At 38.5% G+C, this 21,469-nt stretch overlaps 1 protein-coding gene across 1 annotated transcript; it reads right to left on the reverse strand.

Moving 5' to 3' along the window:
- Positions 1 to 5,821: 5,821 nt before the first annotated feature.
- LOC118406625 (rho GTPase-activating protein 8-like) lies at positions 5,822 to 21,442 on the reverse strand. The gene is made up of 13 exons (XM_035806795.1): positions 21,031 to 21,442; positions 17,025 to 17,060; positions 15,220 to 15,381; positions 14,628 to 14,715; positions 13,671 to 13,802; positions 12,950 to 13,036; positions 12,152 to 12,250; positions 10,811 to 10,933; positions 10,075 to 10,148; positions 9,020 to 9,097; positions 8,567 to 8,695; positions 7,728 to 7,837; positions 5,822 to 6,094 (listed from the first exon to the last, which is right to left on the reverse strand). Exons 1-13 carry the CDS (start codon positions 21,299 to 21,301, stop codon positions 5,906 to 5,908), a joined length of 1,578 nt encoding a protein of 525 aa, XP_035662688.1. The 5' UTR covers positions 21,302 to 21,442; the 3' UTR covers positions 5,822 to 5,905.
- Positions 21,443 to 21,469: the final 27 nt, after the last annotated feature.

Raw genomic sequence — 21,469 nt, forward strand, 5'->3', positions numbered from 1 at the left:
AACCCTGTCCCAGGAAATAGCGCTAATCTTCAGGAAGGCTCCGTGCATGGACACCGACAATAGAAAACAACGGAGAAATGTTGCAACACTGAGAATCCATGGCCAAACATAGCCTGCCGTAGACATTTCAGACCCAGGCCATGGAGCCCAACCTACCCACGGTAGAACAAACTTGGAACCGGGCCAATGGGGAGACCAACAACAGAACACAACGGAGGAACGTTCAACCAACGGCAATAGCCAAAACCAGCCAGCTGAAGAAATTTGATTTGAATGCAGGCCAGCTCAACTCTACCGTCATATCAGTCTACGGTTATGACTCAGCCACGGAACAAACTTGGATCCGGGCCAGTGGAAAAAACTTGAACACACAACAGGACAAACAAACAAACCGAAAACAATATGTACGGCGACATGGGCAGTACAGAAAGACATTCTTCTAGATGGGTGAGCGCAAGTCTTCTTACAATTGAAGAAATAGACTGAGTTATAGTGATAATCTGTCCAGAGATTATAATTATGATAAAAAAAATGTTGAACGTGCAATCAAGGACAATAATGGTAAGAGTATCATCTATTCTTATGATATTATAACGAATGGTTTGCATTTGTTATACTATATACGTCTTTCCATCTAATACCTGTAAGTGAGAAAACAAGTTGATATTGTATGTATGCCTTGGATGGTATTGATATGTGTGCGCTAGGGTAGAGTTTGGGTAGGATTGTGCCTGTAGACATTGCGTCAGTCTTTGTCGATCGGAATCTCTAGCGATAGTATTTTACAGAAAGAATCACCGATTGTACCAGGATCTCTATCGACAAAAGACTCCGATTTGTAATACGGAATCAACAGGTGGTTCGTAACAGGTGTCGCGCATCAAAAGCGACATCTAGTGACCAAAAGTGGTATTGCAGTCGGTGAAAAGTTCACCCTCGATCAACGACCTTATGTTAAAACAAAGTTTGGCAAAGAACGGGAAACAACAAACGTAAGTGCATTCGTAAAAATATTCAACCATGTAAAACGAACCAATCACTGGAATTAAAAGATATATCGATTTGGTTTTAAAGTTTAAGGGACAAAAACAAAGTAAAACACAAAACATGACATAAGGACAAAATTGTCCCAGTAAACTATTATAATTATCTTTTGTCCGTGAATTCATTGTTCTTATGAAAGCTCTAAACGAAAATCTACAAAAGTTTACAAAAGTTACAAGTAAAGCAAAACAACAAAAAGATCAATGCAAGAAAAGAACAACGGAGAAAAAGATGGCTCAAAGAAACAAAACACAAAATGACAATTTCTTTCTCTGTTTCAGACAAAAAAATAAATAAATCAAAGCTAGTTGTTACTTAAGATAGCAGTATTTCTAACCACATACAACAACAACGACTAATTTTGTATTTGTTTATCAACCAATGACATACAGACGTACTTTCGTACTGCCAACAAGCGTTTGAGTGAATGACGTCATTTGTGACATTTGGTTTTCTCTGGTCTCATAACGCAGCTTGCATTCTTTCTGACGAAATCAAAGAAAAGGAAAGCGAATGAATTTAGACTGTATTAAACAAAAATTGAATACAGAAAGATTAGGAATAATTTCATACCGAGAGGGTTGTGGTATGGACACAGTTGGTTGAACACCGAACGTTAGGTTGTTGTTGTCAGCCGACTCTTAACAATGATTACGCAATCGTCATTCACAGGTCGCTGTAATATCTCCAAAATCATACCGCAAATGGATGATATTCCGACAAAAGGGCATCTTCAGTGCACTATCGGCACACGTACGAAGAATCTGAATCAATCCATCGTTGATCACAAACCTTGCGTACTCTCTCCCTGAGAATTTTCTTCCCATGCGACCTTGTTTACATTTTACCCGCCAATGCGTCACGTGTATGTTTCCTCCATTCAAGATATCTAAGCGGTGAAATAACTCCAAAATAATCCACATTTGGTCCATACTACGCAAAACAAAACCGTACTGAATTCATTGAGTGTATATTCCTTGGGGAACTCGCAAAAATCCATCGCGTGGTTAACTGTTACCGTCAAAAGAACTTGTAAACACAAACTGACTTTAGCAACTGCGTCACACATAACTCTAGAGCGCATGCGCTGGACGTATTTTGTGTAATCTGTAGAAAATAAGCGCTTTCATTGGACGGTATAACCATTCGTCTTATGACGTAGATAACTTGACATACCTACGGATTAAGTGCTATCCTTGTGAGCAATCCAAACAAATTAGAATTCGTCCACCAATCTTTAAGTAGGAAAAACTATATAAGTTATTTAAAAAACATTTTTTTTTAAAGTTCTGCTGGTATCAACACTTTTGTTCTGTTATAATCTTTGGTAGAATATTTCTTGCCTTAATTTAAGTACAATGATGGAACGTACCATTTTAGGGAGGGATCCGAATGCTCTAATACCTCCTTTCCACCAATGGTTGCAACCACTGACAGATTGACAAGAAAAGATTGTACAGATTTCTCCAGAAACATTTTGGGTGTTTTGACGTCTTTTAAATCATACTTCTTACATTTTGCTACATTTTCCAATTAAGAAATCAAGAGCTAACATTACCCAAATCCTAGCTTGGACGCTGTACGGTTTGCTAAGCAATCGCCGTCCAATGGAAAGAGGTCCTAACTCAACTGTAAAGCCAACCTACATTTTGTACATGTCGTCAATTGTTAATTACAGAATGACATCAAAAAGTATTGGAGACACCATCTTTAATCCTAGAGTATGATACATTTTTTGTATGTTTGACCATTTGTAGCACCGCTGGTATTGCCACCAACATGTCTTATTAGTACTAGTCAAAGTAGAAATAACTAGGACATATCTTCTGTCCGATATACAATACAATAATGAATGGCAAACTGCTTAATTTTAACCTCAACTTCAGAGATATTTCCTGACTATTTTGTACGTACATAAGGAACAAAGAAAAAAGAATAAAAAGGAAAGAAATTTGAAAAAAAGAAGAGTAAACAAAAATGTATATAAAAAATTCTCAGCTAGAAAAACAGTAACAAAGCAATCATAGGAAATTAAGAAAAGAAAATGAAGGGGAACTAAACATCATCTTATGAAAAAAGAAAATAGAACAGACCATTGCATTTTTAATATCATGTCATGGAATTACTTTTACATACAATGATATACCAAATACAGTCTTAAGAACTCAAGCTACTTACCAATGCAAAACACATTACACCATTTTATACACGATATCATGGGCCATTATATACAACATATTCTGTAACTAATAGCTCATAAAACAAAACTTTAATACTGCTTTTTACAGTACAAACCTTAACCAACCCGATCTTGTAAGAATAATAATGGTACAAAAAAACAAGTTACTGATGCATACAAAAACTGTTATGGAATGTGGAACAACGTTAACACATTTATTGAAATGTGACTGTATTTGTAGATATAGAAATAAATGCTGTAGAAAGTACCCAAGAACTGTTTGCAGCTGCATATTTTCTTTTCTTCTTTTTTCGTTCATAAAAAACAAACATTGCTGAAGCAAGTTTAAACAACACTACAAAAAACTAGGAGTGCCCCTATAGTGTATTAATGTACATGTCCTTTTACAAGTACATTTCTACATGAATGTCTCCACAATAATCATTGATGTATTATTCATTTAGTCATCATATGCATCAGTTATTATTTGCTGTGGTGTAATATTCTTAGTGTTGTATCCCTTGTAAGCCTATAGTCTATCACACAGGAACAAGTACAGTCAGTAGATGTTTCTAAATGCAGATGTATTACATTGTTAGAATTTCCTATGTTACATTGCATTCTAAAAGCTTGAGTTTTTTTAGTGGTACCAGTAATATTTCAGTTAGCAATTCAAAATCCATTTAGTCCTATTTGTTGTTGTTAGAAGTTAGGTACATTGTAGTGTATACCAGGGCTCTAGCCAGCTCGAATTTTTTTCCGTCAGCCAATGCCCATCGTCGCGAAAACCGCGAAAATTAATCATTCCAGGAGATAGAAGGACTGAACTGAGACCTTGAAAAACGTGTTTTTAATGAGATTATCGTATACAAAAGGGCGCTGACACACATTGTCAACAATCATAACAATAGCAAAACAGTGTGTTGGTTTTACGGCCGTGGGCGTCGTCCCCAAGCCGCCTGTAGCTTCCAACAAGGATTTTTGTTCGTCAAGGTTGACGGATTGGTTTTAAACCTTTTCTGTCACATGCAGCAAATTTCCGTCAATTCACGGAAAAACGGACGCTGGCTAGAGCCCTGGTGTATACTCACTAAATTGCAACAAGAGAGCACCAAAAACAGTATATTTCTATTTCAAGTTTTCCAGACTATCATACTTTCAGGCCATGACATTTTCTACATTCATAATAAACAAAGAAAGTTAAGTCATACTGCCAACTATTATATATACATACATGTACATACACATACATCTGTTTGCCAAATTTCAAAATTGCTTTTTTTAACGGTTCAAGGCTTGGTTTTCACTGTATGTCACATAATTCTATAATGCCTTCTTTGTACCGTGTATCCTAAAATTTTTGTTCTTCTGTTATACTCACCTTGCACCATACATTATAGAATTTCTGCACCAAACGTTCGCTTCACACTGTAGAACCCACAATTTCTAGCATTGTTGTACCACACACTTGGTTATACTGTATATCCCACTATTTTTAGCATTCTTGTACCACAGTTTTGTAACAGCATAACATATAACTTTTGCACTTGCATACATTTAAACCGTATAATTCAATTTTATGTTCAGAAACCATTATGATACCGTTTTTGTTAAGACACATGTCAAACCCAAGAATGAATATCATCACATTTCTTGTTTCTAAACAAAACTATTTCAAGATACAACAATGTACATTTTAACTCCACACTTGTAATTGTATCAGTAGTAATAAATCAGTGCATTTAGTCACCATTTAAGTAATACATGTACTACATGTTAGTGTTAATTCTAACCTCATTAAACTGAGTATCTACTACATTACTGTTGGCTATTTGCCATCTCTATATGAGGTTGAATAGACTTAATTTCACTGTACTGTAGAGCTAGTTGAAATGTCCCTATTTTATCTGCATATTTACGTTAATCAGTACACTTAACTCTAAAGATAGTCACAGTGTTATAGTTGCTTGCATGACAAAAACTGAATGTGAATCACCAAGGCCACAGTAAGTAAATTGAACAAAGTTAACCTTCCAAACTTTTTGTTGTGTTGTGAGTGTGATTAAAATTTCCATTAGCTTAAAGTTTGTTGTTATCTCTAAACTCTTATTTAATACCTGTATCAGAGTGGAGTGAGGGATGATATTGTAGCCAGTTGAGTTCAACTTTCTTATAAATGTACTTCTCCTCAAAATTATAGATTTTACAGTATACATTCAGTAAACAAACATACACATCTATTTGTAACATTTCCTACTAGTACACAAATAATATGCAACACAGAATATTCAAATAGTTCCTTATGTCACAAAATACTACCTGTTAATGAAAGTTCAAGACTGCAGAAACAACTCTGCACATTTCAATATAAAGCCCAAGGGGCATGTACATAAGGACTTGTCATTTTTTCCTTGGGGACAACTTCTGCTCTTTTTGTTCTACTTTTATGCATTTTTTTGTGCAATTCGTTTTGTGCAACTTAGTAACAAAAGTTGAAAGCAGCATATTGTTGAAGAGGCTTTCCATTGATCTTAATTTGAATTTCTCCACGATCTTGTAGGCGAATAATTAGAATAAGGACATATTGAACAGAGGTAAGTTAAATCACCGTGGTCAAATCCTACTACATGTCCAAGTAAACTAACAAATAAACAAAACAACAAGACTGCCCAACGTTATGACCTAGGGAGAAGTGCCCCAATCCCTGATGAACAGTTCTTGATGGTGTTCCAACAATCTCAGGGTGAACATGTTGATTGGTCCTAGCGACGTCAGCGAAGCCGCCTGATTGGTCGACCAGAGGAGGTTGGGTCCGAACACGATACTCAGGTTCTGGGCGGTCATCTTGTTTTCTTCACTATACAGAATGACCTGCATGGGAAAAAAATTATACCATTACTATGTAATAGGGCTGTGTACGGACACTATTGGGGTACAGACACTACTGGGGGTACGGACACTACTGGGGGTACGGACACTGCTGGGGGTACGGACACTACTGGGGGTACGGACACTACTGGGGGTACAGACACTACTGGGGGTACGGACACTACTGGGGGTACGGACACTACTGGGGGTACGGACACTGCTGGGGGTACGGACACTACTGGGGTACCGACACTACTGGGGGTACGGACACTACTGGGGGTACAGACACTACTGGGGGTACGGACACTACTGGGGGTACAGACACTACTGGGGGTACGGACACTACTGGGGGTACGGACACTGCTGGGGGTACGGACACTACTGGGGTACCAACACTGCTGGGGGTACAGACACTGCTGGGGGTACGGATACTTCTGGGGGTACGGACACTATTGGGGCTACGGACACTGCAGAGGGTACGGACACTACTGAGGGTACGGACACTACTGAGGGTACGGACACTACTGAGGGTATGGACACTATTGGGGCTACGGACACTGCAGAGGGTACGGACACTACTGGGGGTACGGACACTACAGGGGGTACGGACACTACAGAGGGTACGGACACTACTGGGGGTATGGACACTACTGGGGTTACGGACACTACTGGGGGTACGGACACTACAGAGGGTACAGACACTACTGGGGGTACAGACACTACTGGGGGTATGGACACTACAGGGGGTATGGACACTACTGGGGGTACAGACACTACTGAGGGTATGGACACTACTGGGGGTACGGACACTACTGGGGGTACAGACACTACTGAGGGTACGGACACTACTGGGGGTACGGACGCTACTGGGGGTACAGACACTACTGAGGGTACGGACACTACTGGGGGTACGGACACTACTGGGGGTACGGACACTACTGGGGATGCGGACACTACTGGGGGTACGGACACTACAGGGCGTATGGACACTACTGAGGGTATGGACACTATTGGGGGTATGGACACTACAGGGGGTATGGACACTACTGGGGGTATGGACACTACTGGGGGTATGGACAGTACTGGGGGTATGGACACTACCGGGGGTATGGACACTACCGGGGGTATGGACACTACCGGGGGTACGGACACTACTGGGGGTACGGACGCTACTGGGGGTACGGACACTACCGGGGGTACGGACACAACTGGGGGTACAGACACCACTGGGGGTATGGACACTACTGGGGGTAAGGACACTACAGAAGTTATGGACACTACTAGGGGTGTAGGGATGTAGTGGGTACGTAAAAAGGGGGTACGGACGCTACTGGGGGCACAAACACTACAGGCGGTTGGGAACAGTATAACTCAAAGCCACCCAAACAAACATTGTAATCTAAGTCAAACCATCTCAAAACTGCACAATTGACCACAGTTTCCATCTTGCTATTGTGTAAAGAAGTATTTGTACTGCTTTTTTTAGTATTGTGATGCACTACTTATACCCAAACTACTATTGGGGATGGGGGGGGGGGGGGTAAAATGGACAAAAGACCTGGCAATGTGTGAGTTGGTAGCAGTGACGTGTGTATCCAGTTATGTTAGCACATACATGTACATGTACAGTACCCACCTCCTCCAGAAAGTCCACCAGATACTTCAGGACTACATAGTTGAGTTCAGGCAGCTTCCCACTGATCAGTTCTTTAGTGGCCATCAGTCTGTCATTGCCATCCAACTCTCCTGGAAACACAAACATAAACATACCAGGTAAACAAAAACATCAACACACAATACTGTAAATGCAGAAATGTTCGCGGTGGATTAATGCTCGCGGTTTTCGCGGTGACCGCGAATTTAAAAGCACCGCGAACATTTTTCTATTATGGCATCAGACTGCAGTCTATGGTGTTACCGCGAACTTAGATCCACTGTGAAAAGTCCTTTTTTCCGCTACCGCGAAATTAAATCCCCGCGAACTTAAATGCATTTTACAGTATGTCCAAATTTTCAGAAATTGCAGTGTGCGTAGTCCAGTGGTTATAGCGGCCCTGCCTCTGGAACTAGAAGCCGTGAGTTTGATTCCAGCTGTGTCACTCACCTGACATGAACGCTACTTGAAAGGGTTGCAGTTCTTATGGCTTTTAAGCCGTGGTAAACAGTGTTCATTGTGCTTGTCAAAAAGATCTAGAGGAATTTTCTCGGTACAATAAACCTGTAAAAAATGTACATAGCCTCTGTCTTCTTTGTGACAGCTAGTGGAAGAATAGCTCATTACTGATTGAAACTGGATTGATACCACTTTCATTTTTTTCATGGTTACCATACAGAAAAAAAAGATTAATAGTTAACTGTCACAGCGACAGTCACAGAAAGCCCTCTAAAATAAGGAAAAACCGATCCTATTAGTTCAACAAATGTTTACTAAACAGTGTTCACAAACAGTTAACATATGCATTAAAAGCGGCTGACCGTGTATTCTCATGACTTCATCGTACAGTTGGAAGGTTATCAGTGGTTCGGGCATCTCACGGAGGAATGTCTTCAAGATGGCCGCCGCGAGATGTGGATCACCCAGCTCCATCCAGTTCACTGTCCTACCTACAGTTTGTAGATTGTGTAGTAAAACCATCATGTATTGTTTGTACAAAGGCATGTCAGCATAGGGTTTTGCTTAAGGCCATACTGTATTCCAGAGGAAAGAGTTATTTTCTAAAAGACCACATCTTTATGAACACAAAAAAGTTTGTAAAGATTAATCACAGATGAACAAGTAAATGAACCATTTATAATCCAGTAACTGAGTATCCCCATACAAGTTTTTCTGGAAAAAAGCCCTCCACATACTATACTTCTCTGTAGAAAATTGCACTAATTCCTGAGGTAAATGTTGAACTGTAATTTCCGTAAGAATCATTGTTGTACCTTCGTTGTACATTTTCTGCACTTCCTTCACCATCTTCGCATTGGCAGATCTTCTGAAGATTCCCTCCACCTCCACACCTACAGTAGGAGAAATATGTCAAGAAAACTTAAGAAAGTGTGAAAAGCAAAAAAAAAAACCACAGAACTGTCCTTAGTGCTGAATTGCTATTTTTTGCCCACTAAGGATAAATCATTGTACAATGCCATAATTCCATTGGTCTATAGCTGATAGGAGTGGGTACCGGTATAGAAAGTTTAGGTCCAGAGGATCAGGTCCAGGTCTGAACCTGATTCAGTATTTAAAAACTTTTGAATGGACGATACTCAAAACAATGGTCCATGTTGCTACAAAGGAATCTGTTTGGTGGAGCATTTGACTCCCATCAGCGTTTTAAAACTGTCCTTGGTGCTGAATTGCTATTTTTTACCCTGTAATAATAAATCGTTGAACCCTGCATTGACTCCATTGGTAGCAGATAGTCTGTACAGCAAGTTACATATTGCTGGTTGCAGTAACTGTTGTAGTCTTTCCAAGCTGGTTCATCCCAATTTGAGGTGATAAAACAAATCAATCTAATCTTACTGAATACAGAGCATTTATATATTACAGAAATGGTGTGTTACCAGGGTTGTAGCCAGCCTGAAATCATTTTCAGTCCCCTTGATTTTGAATGGGAATCCTATCGAGCACCGAAGGCATGGCGTGACGTTGCGCATCATTTCTAGGGGGTCTGGGTCCAGGAAATTTTTAGATCAAGACCCTCTGAAACACTGTTTCCTGGATTTTGAGGTGCAAATTTTGCTTGTAGACTAAGCTGTTCAATGGCATCTGTTTTGGTGAAGAAGAACACATGGGTTTCAGTTTTTTTTATATCTTTACATATCAATTTTTGTCTGTCCCAGGGGACGGAATGGGGAAAACTTTTTTCAGTCTCCAGCTGCAAAATTCCTTCAAAGGACTGAAGGACAGGTGCTGGCTACAACCCTATGTGTTACATATGGAGGCAGCATTGACTATCAAAAAACAAATAGACAAATAAAACAGAAATACAGACCATGTTGCCTGAGATACGCCGTTGTCTCTTGCATGACTTTAGGTAGAGGTTCTCCATGGTTGTGGATCTTCAGACTACAGATGAAAAATACAAAAAATTTTAAAAATTGACTTTACCCTAATCTAAACAACACTGAGGACACCAAATAGCAATAACTCAAGCAACTAAATATGACTTTTAAATGGCCAGATGTTTCAGATAATATCCGTTATCTTTCGTCAGTGACATTGAAAGATAACGGATGTTATATGACCATTTCAAAAATCACATCTAATTGCTGTTTGGCTTATCTTACTACCTGGATGCCTTACCTCTATCGACATAAGCACACTGAGTAGTTTATACAAGTTTCTCACAATTACAGAGCCACAATATGCTAACATCTTTACCATTTACTGGAAATAATCTAAAATTTTATACCTCCAAAAAAAGTACACTAACTGACTAAGTCTTATGATTTGCACAGTTCTTTGTGGGCTACATGAACATGTTTTCAGTAAAGGTTTTCAATAGAATGAAAATAATATTCATATTCGTCATCATCTAGAAGAAAGGTCAGTGCTGGTTAAGAAGAATCCTAGAATTCCTAAAGAATTATTACATTTATGGAAACTTGTCTTATAATAAAATGTCATGTCAACTAGTGGTATTTCACACTGACGAAATTCAGATAAATCATGCAGTACTTTTAATAAATGACATCATAAAACAGTTTGACGACATGTATTTCCCTCACAATTCTAGGGTGACTCCAAACTGTTGCGTTGGGCGAGGTTGCTCGTCTGTTGCGTCGGGGGACTGACGGTAAAACGTACTCGAAGATTTCGGCTTGTTCCTCTCCAGCAGTCTCTTGTCATGTCTGGAAAATAACAATTATATAAGGATGAAACTTTCAGCTAGTAGTAGTGCAATGTGGCTTCAGGCCACACCAATTTTATTTTTTGTTTCTCGGATTATTTCAGAAAAAAAACTGGGTCGGTCGGTCAAAAAATAAATTAAAAAAAAAACTTTTGCAAAAAGTTACATGTAGGGGTAGGAGAGATCACGGGTCTTACTCAAGTTACACAACAGAAATAACAACAATTCAACATTTAGGGGGTCCCTGGTAGCAAAGTTTAAAGTTTGAAGAAAAATGTTAAATGTACCGTCCAAAATAGGTACATACAGCTACTGGAATTTGAGGCCCATAGTTAATTTGAGAAAGGAGAGGCAGTGAAATTTTGTCAACACGAGGTGTGGCCATCAATTTTAAAAGTTTGTTTTTTTTCAAATGGAAAAAAATAGGGTTGGGATATCCGAGAAACAACAAATAAAATTGGTGCGGCCTCAACATGGCTTGCGTGTGTGCATGTGTGGAGAAATTGATCAATAAAGTTTCTATCATATTCCATGTCAAAAATCCAGGAAAAAACTGAGATGCAAATCGCTTCATTAGATATCTCAATCTGTTGCTACGTATACAGTAAAAGAAATTCTATTCATTACTGTACTGTAAATGTGTTGGGTACAAATATCAAGTGTAGTCATTCATCTACTCATTCATTCTTTCACTCACTCACTCAGACAGTGAATCATCTAGATAGTGCAATTACACATAAGCCATTTATCTACTGATTCATTCATTCATTTATTTATTTACTCACTCTCTCACAGATTGTGGCAGTCCTCTTGTGGATCAAAGTAAAATGTACATCTTTGTATCTGCATCTGTATAGCCGGTATAACTGCCGTTCGGCGTAACACACCAGCTTCGCAGGCACGCGGCGCGGCAGCAACTGGTTATATTACACTGAATGACCCGTCACACCGAACTTTTGCACATCTATCTGCAAGCGTTCTTAAATCTACGCAGAGAAGATACTAGTGTACTTGGTGATAACAAATTCCACTCTACGATAGTTCTGGGAAAGTACGAATTTTTTAACACATCAATCCTTGGTAACTCTGGTATTTGAAGGCATGGCTGTTTCTTGTTCTTTTTTGAGCCTTTGAGCTATGTATGGCTATTGATTTCTTCATTCATTCACTTACTCATTCACGCATTCATATCATTTAATCTATTCATTCATTCACTTACTCTAGTACAGGTTGTGGGACCTCCAGCTGATCGAAGTACAGATGTTCCTTCAGCTCACTCAGTAGGTTCACATACATGATCTTCCTCCCAAACTTCACACTGAAACACAAACATGCACTTTGACAATCTTTAAACTCAAGGATAATGAATGGAGAAAACATCAACAGATTTTCCAACACTTTCACTTGATGTTAGCAGGGCTCGAAATACTTTTTTCTGCATACCTGTACTGGTGCAGGTAACATTAAAGATTACCTGCACCAAACAAATTTTACCTGCACCACTCTGAATTTATAAAGTACGGATTATACTAAAACTGTTCAGGAACCATTGCTATTTTTTCTTCTATACTTTATAAGTGGTAACAGTCAATGCAGCTGATAACAATCCATCTACAACTACATTATAGGACATTTATGTATAAAACCTAGTACATGGGCCAGTGCAGTATAGGTGCAGGTAGACATCAGAAATACCAGCACAGCTACAATTTTACCTGCACTAACCTGCATAGCAAAGAAGTCACTTTGGCATTTTACATACTATTCTAACTTTAGATTTCTAGAATTGATAGAGATTTTATTATGTAAAGATAACTTCATTCAAAACTATAACATATAGTCTGACATACAAATGTAGGTCCATACAACTTCATCATAAGAAAATATGGAAATGATACTAGTACACAAACACAAATTTAAGAATCAGAAATTTCCAAAATCTTTTCATGCTACTAATATACATTCACCATGTTAAACATTATAAGTTAATATAACTTACAAAGAGAGTTACACTCACCTAATTATGGGTTTGAAGATTTTCCACAGAATCTTGATAAAGTTGGTTGGATGGACGATATACAGGGCCTTCAAATTCTTCTTGTACCTGCAAGTCATATCGTCAAAACGTCTGAGAATACTGGTTCAACACAAGACACAAAACACAAGACAACCACATCCTTTGTTAAATGTGTTTTCAATACTTATGCCATGTTGGGTCAATTATATGTGCTATGACATCCTCTGGGAACCCCAAAACTGATATGAGCATGCAAATAACAAAAAGTTGCTTCTTCCCGAGTACAAGAGCTATTCAATCCTCAAAATTTGTGACCCTAGCTTGTTCAGAGCACGAGATAGGAAAACCAGAAGTTGCGCTGCAGTACCAAGGGAAGTCGCTGGGGGGCCCCAAAATCTAATCATTTCCAGCTTTTATCACGACCAACCAACACACCAAGTATGAAACCAATCCATCCAGCCGTTCTTGAGTTATCTTGTTGACAGACAGACAGACAGACACACAAACGCTAGTGAAAATATAACCTCCATGACATTTCATGGAGGTAATCAAAGTCCACGTATCTATGTATGTCATCCATACTAGTATTGGAAGCAACATGGACTTAATGGAGAAACAAGGCCCTTAAACAGCTTAACATAAAAGGCCATCCTGTTTTCTTTTTCATTTATAAAGTACTGAGAATCTCTCTTCACATTGAAAGAAAAGGAAGGAAACCTACTTTCTGTCAAACTCTCTGTAAGCTTGGATGAGCCATTTGAAGTTGGGCTTGTTCTGACTGTTGAGTCCATAGTGGAAGTACACCAGCACATAGTCATTCTCCACATACTGGTCCAGGGTCTGACGTAGGTACCTAAAGAAGGAGGAAGATTATTATATATAAAGTTGGGTTTGTTGTGACTGTTGAGTCCATAGTGGAAGTACACCAGAACATAGTCATTCTCCACATACTGGTCCAGGGTCTGTCGTAGGTACCTATAGAAGGGGGAAGATTATTATTGGCTATAAAGTTGGGTTTGTTCTGACTGTTGAGTCCATAGTGGAAGTACACCAGAACATAGTCATTCTCCACATACTGGTCCAGGGTCTGTCGTAGGTACCTATAGAAGGGGGAAGATTATAAATTACTATAAAGTTGGGTTTGTTCTGACTGTTGAGTCCATAGTGGAAGTACACCAGAACATAGTCATTCTCCACATACTGGTCCAGGGTCTGTCGTAGGTACCTATAGAAGGGGGAAGATTATAAATTACTATAAAGTTGGGTTTGTTCTGACTGTTGAGTCCGTAGTGGAAGTACACCAGCACATAGTCATTCTCCACATACTGATCCAGTGTCTGACGTAGGTACCTGAAATAAAAGTACAGTAGAAGCCAGTTAATTGCACGACGGATAAACGCACACTTCTGTTAACTGCACGGAATACCAAAATCCCAAATAAGTGCGGTCCATCTAGATAATTTTGCATTATTGCACCGGCCGGATAATTGCACGAAATTCACTGGCAAATAGCCGTGCAATTAAGCGGCTTCTACTGTATGTAGATATCACAAGATCAGAGAAGCAGTGACAATAACTTTTACTGCATTTCCATACAGTTGCAGTTGCCGGGCAAAATATGTTGACGTACACCAAAGAAATCTTGGAGTGAGTGTTTTAAGAAGGACAAGCTACATACCCCAGGAGTCTTTGATGGTCCAGCTCCTTACTGGTAGGTAATCTACAGCAGCTGAAGATGATGACCTTCCTACCATAGCTGTCATCGCCTGAAACACAAGGTCATCAGGGTATCTTAATACTTCATCATCATCATCATCATCATCATTCGACATGCTTACACACGACAGGTTACATCGCCCCTTATGGGGTGACACACCCTTTCGTTGGCTAATTACAAGATGTGTTTTTAAGAGTCACTGATTAAAGAATTATTCTATTGATAAACATTTCGACTTGAAAGTTCATCTGTGTTGGTAGAAGACATTCTGGAAAAGTTGAATTGTAATTTCCAGCATGAAAATTGGACTTAATTGTTCATTTGTTCATTCCTTGACAAAGACTGGAGCTGTCAAAAATTTGGGTACGTCCAATTTTTGTGTTGGAGACTACAGTACAACTTTTCCAGAATGAACAATCTGTAAATGTTTATATCTTCTAGTCAGGTTCAGAATGACATACTAAGTACATCTTTTTTTTTTCTTTGGACTATTTTTCCATACAAGAAGTTTGTTTGTTTTTTTGTTTGTTTGTTTGTTGAAGTCCATACTGACCAGCCAGCTCCACTATGGAATGCTTGGCCACATCGCTGAAGTCTTCCACAGGGATGGGTCGTGCCACCGGGGCGGGGGGTGCAGGGGGGAGGGGCAGGTCTGTGGGGCGGGGGATGGTACCGATCGCTCCTCCTTCTGCCTCCCGAGCAGCTTCTTCAAGTTCTGAATAAAAAAATAGAGACTTAAGCAATGATTCTGTACAAGTTTCATAAGCATTTGGGTATCATATTTCAGGGCTCGAAATACTGGGTGCATGTGCACCCAGGTGCACCCAAAATTGGAACTGTGCACCCAATTATTTTCTGTGGGTGCACAGGGTGCACCCAAATATTTTCTTAGGTTTATGTATGGAAAGATATCAAGTATACTAGTATACATCATATTCTTGACATCTAAGTGTTAGAAAGATAATGAAAAATGTCCGTCATGTTACTTTTTAAAGAATTTGATAGCTTGTAACTAAGTTTTGTTATTAGGTTTTTTTTTACATTCTACTTAATTTAAGTGGTGCACCCAAAAATATTTTGGTGCACCCAATTTTTTAAGCTGGGTGCACCAGTGCACCTAATCCCAAAAATGAATTTCGAGCCCTGTATATATTTAATATCACCAGTGCACCTAATCCCAAAAATGAATTTCGAGCCCTGTATTTAATATCAAGGCAACACTAATTCATTTCCCTGTTCTGATGACATTTCAAACAAGAAATTCAGGGAAAGGACATATTACTGTAAATGCATTTAAGTTTGCGGGGATTTAATTTCGCGGTAGCACTAAACACTGTAGTCTTGTACTGCCATGGAAACCACTGCGGAAGTTTCTGCATTTACAGTAATTTGATAAAAAAGAACCATATTCAGGTGGACATTCAGAATTATTTTCTTGAAAATTAAGAAATCAAATCGCTGATGCCAACATCACTGTAAATACCAAATTGAATCCATCGACAAGCTTTAGCAGATTTCTAATCTACATGTATTATTTTTATATGCCAACATGATTATACACAGTAGTGCTGAATGATAAACAGTTTGGTATAGTGGGTGCAAAGAAATTGTTTTAGTTGCAATATTCAAATGATCAATTCATATCAAACAGTTCTGCAATAAGCTGATATGAGGACGGAAATAGATTGTCAGAATATTGATTTTGTTGATTTACAGTAAACAACAGGTGAGCAAATGTTGGAAGATTCTTAAGGATTTGACTTTAGCCTTCTGAAAAAGTACTAGTATGATATTTTATGGGCAATCTCCAGAATTACATTTTTATATGTTGAAATCAGAACACAAAATAATATGATAATCATGCTACAGGCAACTTAAACACTGCCCAAGAAGACCACTCAGGGGACTGATAAAATCTGGTCTCTGTGAACAGGTGGTCACTATAGACAGGAATCTTAATGCTTGTGTCAATGGGAAACATTACAAGGGATCACCAAAAAGTGGTTCTGTTGGACAGGTGGTCCTTATGTACATTGCACATGTAGGTGACCACTTGAATAGCTCTGACTGTTAATTGCCTAGTTAAGATGAAAAAATGCAGGCAAGCTTAAAGCTGGTATAAGTCAACAAGCACAAGCACAACAACCAAAGGGACAATAACAACAACAACACAACTGTTTATTCATCATTTCTTTTAAACACAGCAAACAACACAGCAAAATTTTAGTAAATTTCATTAATTGCAAACCTGAAGTAATTTCTGTGGCCTAAATTGAATCGGAACATTCTTTTCTCACTACCATATTGATAAGAAACAATCTCTAAACTCTAAATGTTGGTTCTAATAATTTCTCCTGCCTTGTTTTCTCTTGCTCTTGTGTCGCCTCTGTCTGACTGGAATAAAAACCAACACAACACAAAGTTGCAAACAAACAGTTGAAAAGGAACATTCAAGGCAAATGAGAGTGACTATGTTTCCTTCATAATCTAAACATACATTCAAATCATACAAACTACAAAACTGTACAGGCAAAAATCATTGATAAACCAAATAAATTCATTTCATTGCAATAGTGTACTAGTATGTACTTTTATGTTTTAAAATCACAGTCAAAGTGGTTTATATTCAAAACAGACAAAAGCGAAAAGGACTGTCCCTCTTGCCTAAACACAATTTTCACTGGAAACACACTGTGAGGTGGTTTACCAGGTATGCAAATACAGACAAACAAATACATTTGTAGAAGACAATGTATTACATTGTCAGGGCTTGAAATACTTTTTTCTGCATACCTGCAGTTAACATTGAAAATTACCTGCACCAGACAAATTTTACCTGCACCACTCTGAATTCAGTAAGTATGGATCATACCAAAATTGTTCAGGAACAATTGCTATTTTTTCTTTTATACTTTATAGGTGCTAAGTTGCTAACAGTCAATGCAGCAAATAACAATCCATATACAGCTAGCTACAATATAGGACATTTATGTATAAAACCCAGTACACTAGAAATACCTGCACGGCTCCAATTTTACCTGCACTAACCTGTATATGCAGGTGGTATTTTGAGCCCTGATTGTGTAATCACCATAGACTGTAACACCCTGTTGATTAAACAATGGTTTCACCTTTTCCTAAGAGGAGGCTATAAATAGTTTGGCACATCATCAATATCTACTGCTAATCAATTCTCCCGGATGGGAAAATCAATAACTACATTTTTCACACGTCGGAAGATTGGGAAATGTCACCAGGGCAAAAATACAGCCCAATATACTTTACTATTATATATGGAAGCATCACAGTTCTTTTATCTATGGTGTGGATTTGATATCAGCTTAACAACATGTAACTTATGCATTAGACACATTAAATGTTTAGACACCTTTATTCAGTGAACTACAGAACAGAAAAGTTTGCAAAAATCCTGCAAATATGATCATTTTCCATTCTTTCAGGAGAATCCATACTTTTCTGAGGAAGATATACATCATGTAATTTTTATAGCAGGGCACAAAAATACTAGGTGCAAATTATTTGATATCATTTGATTTTGCGCTTAAGCTCTTAAGAGAGACAGAACTTGATTCAAGTTTATCTTAATACTATGATAGCAGCACCATCATTTTTTATGTAGACAGACATATTATTTTTTGGTATCATTATTAGGTGCACAATGCTTCTATTCCCAAAATGAATTTTAAGCCCTGAATATTTATTGCTATACCTAGTTATATTTGTTTAATTAGGTTTTGCTGTCATTCTATTTCATAATTTTATTCTATGCTGTGCATCTAGATCTATTCCGAAAACTGAATTTCTAGTCCTTACCTTAAACAAGTTGACAAAAACTGTTGGCAAACTAGTATTTACTATAATACTAAGCCATTTTAACTACATACATGACATGTACAGTCCCACTGAAAATGTCAGTTTCAATATTGCAACACTAAATTACTACTTCTGGCATAGAATCCCAGCGGGGATGAAATTACAGACAAGACACATGATATTTAAACCGTCCGTGGCATATAAATTATTTCTGCCCGGCTAACAAGCCAGGCTGCCAATTTGGGCAGGCACCAAATGAAATTACGTGTGCGGACGGCTACCCTGGACACAGCGTAACTCGATCAATACGTTACTCAGCACCAGGCACTCGTTTTCTTTATCCCCTAATGATGGGTGAAGATCCCGCTTATTAGACTTCGGGGAAATTAGAACTAGCAGCTCACCACTGTGATCTGTTTGGTTCAAAAGATGAAGCAGCATGTATTAGAATAAGTTGCAAGTTAAAATTCTGCATACAAAAATGCATTAGGAATTCTTTTGATGTATTACATGTAGATGAGGTTTCAAATTAAAATTTGCTTCAAACATGTTGTATTAGTGTTCTTTCTCTATTTCTTTAATTATATTGAAACCTGGATTCAGAAACCACTCCACTCAAGGGACTGAGTAAGAAAAAAGGATCCTGAGGACAGGGTGGAGTTAACTATGCGAGTAAAAATGGACGGAACTGTTTTAATATGACTTGTGACTGGACGTGGATGCCTGTGTCAGGTGGTTACCTGACCAGCTTTGGCTACAATGTACAAATTAACAGTTCTTGCTAGAATTTTGTTTCCAGCTTGTGATAGATCTTTTATTCAAATTTTTCAAAGTCAAAACACATGTTATACAATAATTTGTGCCAACAACAAGTTTAAACTAGTGATGTGAAAATCATGACAGAGTCTGTATCATTATTACTACAAAATAGCTTACACTAACAACATTGGAAATTCTTGGAACAAAACTCAATAGAATTGCATATAATATATATTATCAATTATGATTGTTATTAAAAATTTAGTGATTGTAACTTTTTGTCACAGCAATAATTCTCAATCACAGGATCCTTTTCATAGTAGGTTATATTACCCTTAATTAAAGAGTTTTCATTCCGTACCATTCCTCTGATTAGTCTGAATAAGCCTGTGAGCTCTTCAGTATATCATGGTGCTGGGAGTATTGCCTACCTGCCCAGTTCATTGTGCATACCTTGGGGGATCTTTATGGTGTTGGTTTCAATTACGTATACTTTGCTCTACAGGCAGGGCTCGAAATACTGGGTGCATGTGCACCAAAATTGGAGCTGTGCACCCAATTATTTTCTGTTGGTGCACAGGGTGCACCCAAATATTTTCTTACGTTTATGAAAAAGGTAAAGATATCAAAGTAGACTAGCATACATCATATTCTTGACATCTATTCTAAGTGTTAGAAAGATAATAAAAATGTCTGTCATGGTACTAAGAATTTGATAGCATGTAACTAAGTTTTGTTATTAGGTTTTTCTGACATTCTACTTAAATTTAAGTGGTGCACCCAAGTTTTGTTTTGTGCACCCAATTTTTTAAGCTGGGTGCACCTAATCCCAAAAATGAATTTTGAGCCCTGACAGGACATTAGTATTCAGACTAGCTGGAAAGACGGGCCTTCAAAAAAAGGCAAATACTTACATGTAGCAGGGGCTGACAAACCACTGTAAAAATGGTTACCATATGGCATATGCTATTCCTCAACACACATGTACTACACTGCACTATTCAATATAGATTTACTGTTATCTCAGTCTCACTATACTGGTCTGATCCACTCACACAGGGGAGGAGCCCTAGTAGTACTCGTAAATCATAGCAAATGGGATGTACTAATAGCAATCCTAAACTATAATAATAAGACTTTACTACTAAGATATTAAAAAAATAGATCATTATCATATCGTTCAAAAATTGATACATCTAGCTGTATCAACAAACAGATTGCTATGACCAGGTATCAAACCCACAACCTTTCACATATGCATTGCAAGCCTTGTCAATGTCAGTCAGCTGCAGTACCCAATTCATTGGGTTTATCTTCAACTGATAATTTTCACCTATTCCTGCGCTTCCTGTCAATAACACTTTTCTTTGCACTCTTGACAGCAACATCCTGTCAACAACCATTCCCTATAAAAACTACACCATTTTGATACATGCACTAGCATAAATTAATGACATAACATTATAGAGAGATGGTCAGAAATACATTGTGTTCAAAATATGACGTAGACAGATGTATCTGAGTAGCCAATAAATTTGGAGGGTGTGACATAATTTTTAAAGGCAACATAAAGTTCCTAGTTTTTGTTTACAAGCTGTTCTGGAAACAAGTCTCATCTCTCCTTTATCATCTCTTGTTTAGAGTTGAAAAAGTTTTCGCTCCTTACTTACTTGCATTCATGATTGGCAAAAACAGTCAAATAATACATTCACTGACTTGTCAAAAACCGCACCCATAAAAAAATTGAAACTAAAAGATAAATCTGTTCTACCTCGTTCGGCTGCTTTCTGCATATCTTCGTCGTCTGGTTCGAAGTCTTGGTAAGACCCAGTGGGGCCAGGCATGGCGCTTGGAGCCGTCTCAAACCCGAAGTCGTCTAGAAGATTTGTCGGCGGCGTCTCAGCTTTTCTACTGGTGTCAGAAGCGCCCAAGAAAACCTGGCTCGCACCGACCGCGGCACTTCCGCCGGCGGTTTGACCCGCTACGGGCGGGCTAGGACCGCTCTCGCTGCCGAAGTCGATTAATATTCCCTCGTCGGACATCACTAGACGCCTGAGTTGCCGTGAAATGTCGACTTAAGGTCGAAATTTCTGCAGAAAATGCAGAAGTTTTGTCGAAGACACGTTCGACTCGTTTCCTAAACCTCCATCTTGTTTTTGGACGTGACGTCATTGGACAGACAGAATGTGCCACTTTAGACGGGATCCAAA

Source organism: Branchiostoma floridae, chromosome 19, assembly GCF_000003815.2.
Source record: "Branchiostoma floridae strain S238N-H82 chromosome 19, Bfl_VNyyK, whole genome shotgun sequence".
In the NCBI taxonomy this organism is placed as follows: Eukaryota; Metazoa; Chordata; class Leptocardii; order Amphioxiformes; family Branchiostomatidae; genus Branchiostoma; species Branchiostoma floridae.

What these genes read in the sequence shown, in the direction of transcription:
- LOC118406625 (XM_035806795.1), bottom strand. Translation starts at nt 21,301, where the DNA reads ATGTCCGACGAGGGAATATTAATCGACTTCGGCAGCGAGAGCGGTCCT. An exon ending in GCAGAAAGCAGCCGAACGAG is followed by an intron (nt 17,061 to 21,030) that starts GTAGAACAGATT and finishes TTTTTATTCCAG; the next exon opens with TCAGACAGAGGCGACACAAG. An exon ending in CAAGAGCAAGAGAAAACAAG is followed by an intron (nt 15,382 to 17,024) that starts GCAGGAGAAATT and finishes TTTTTTATTCAG; the next exon opens with AACTTGAAGAAGCTGCTCGG.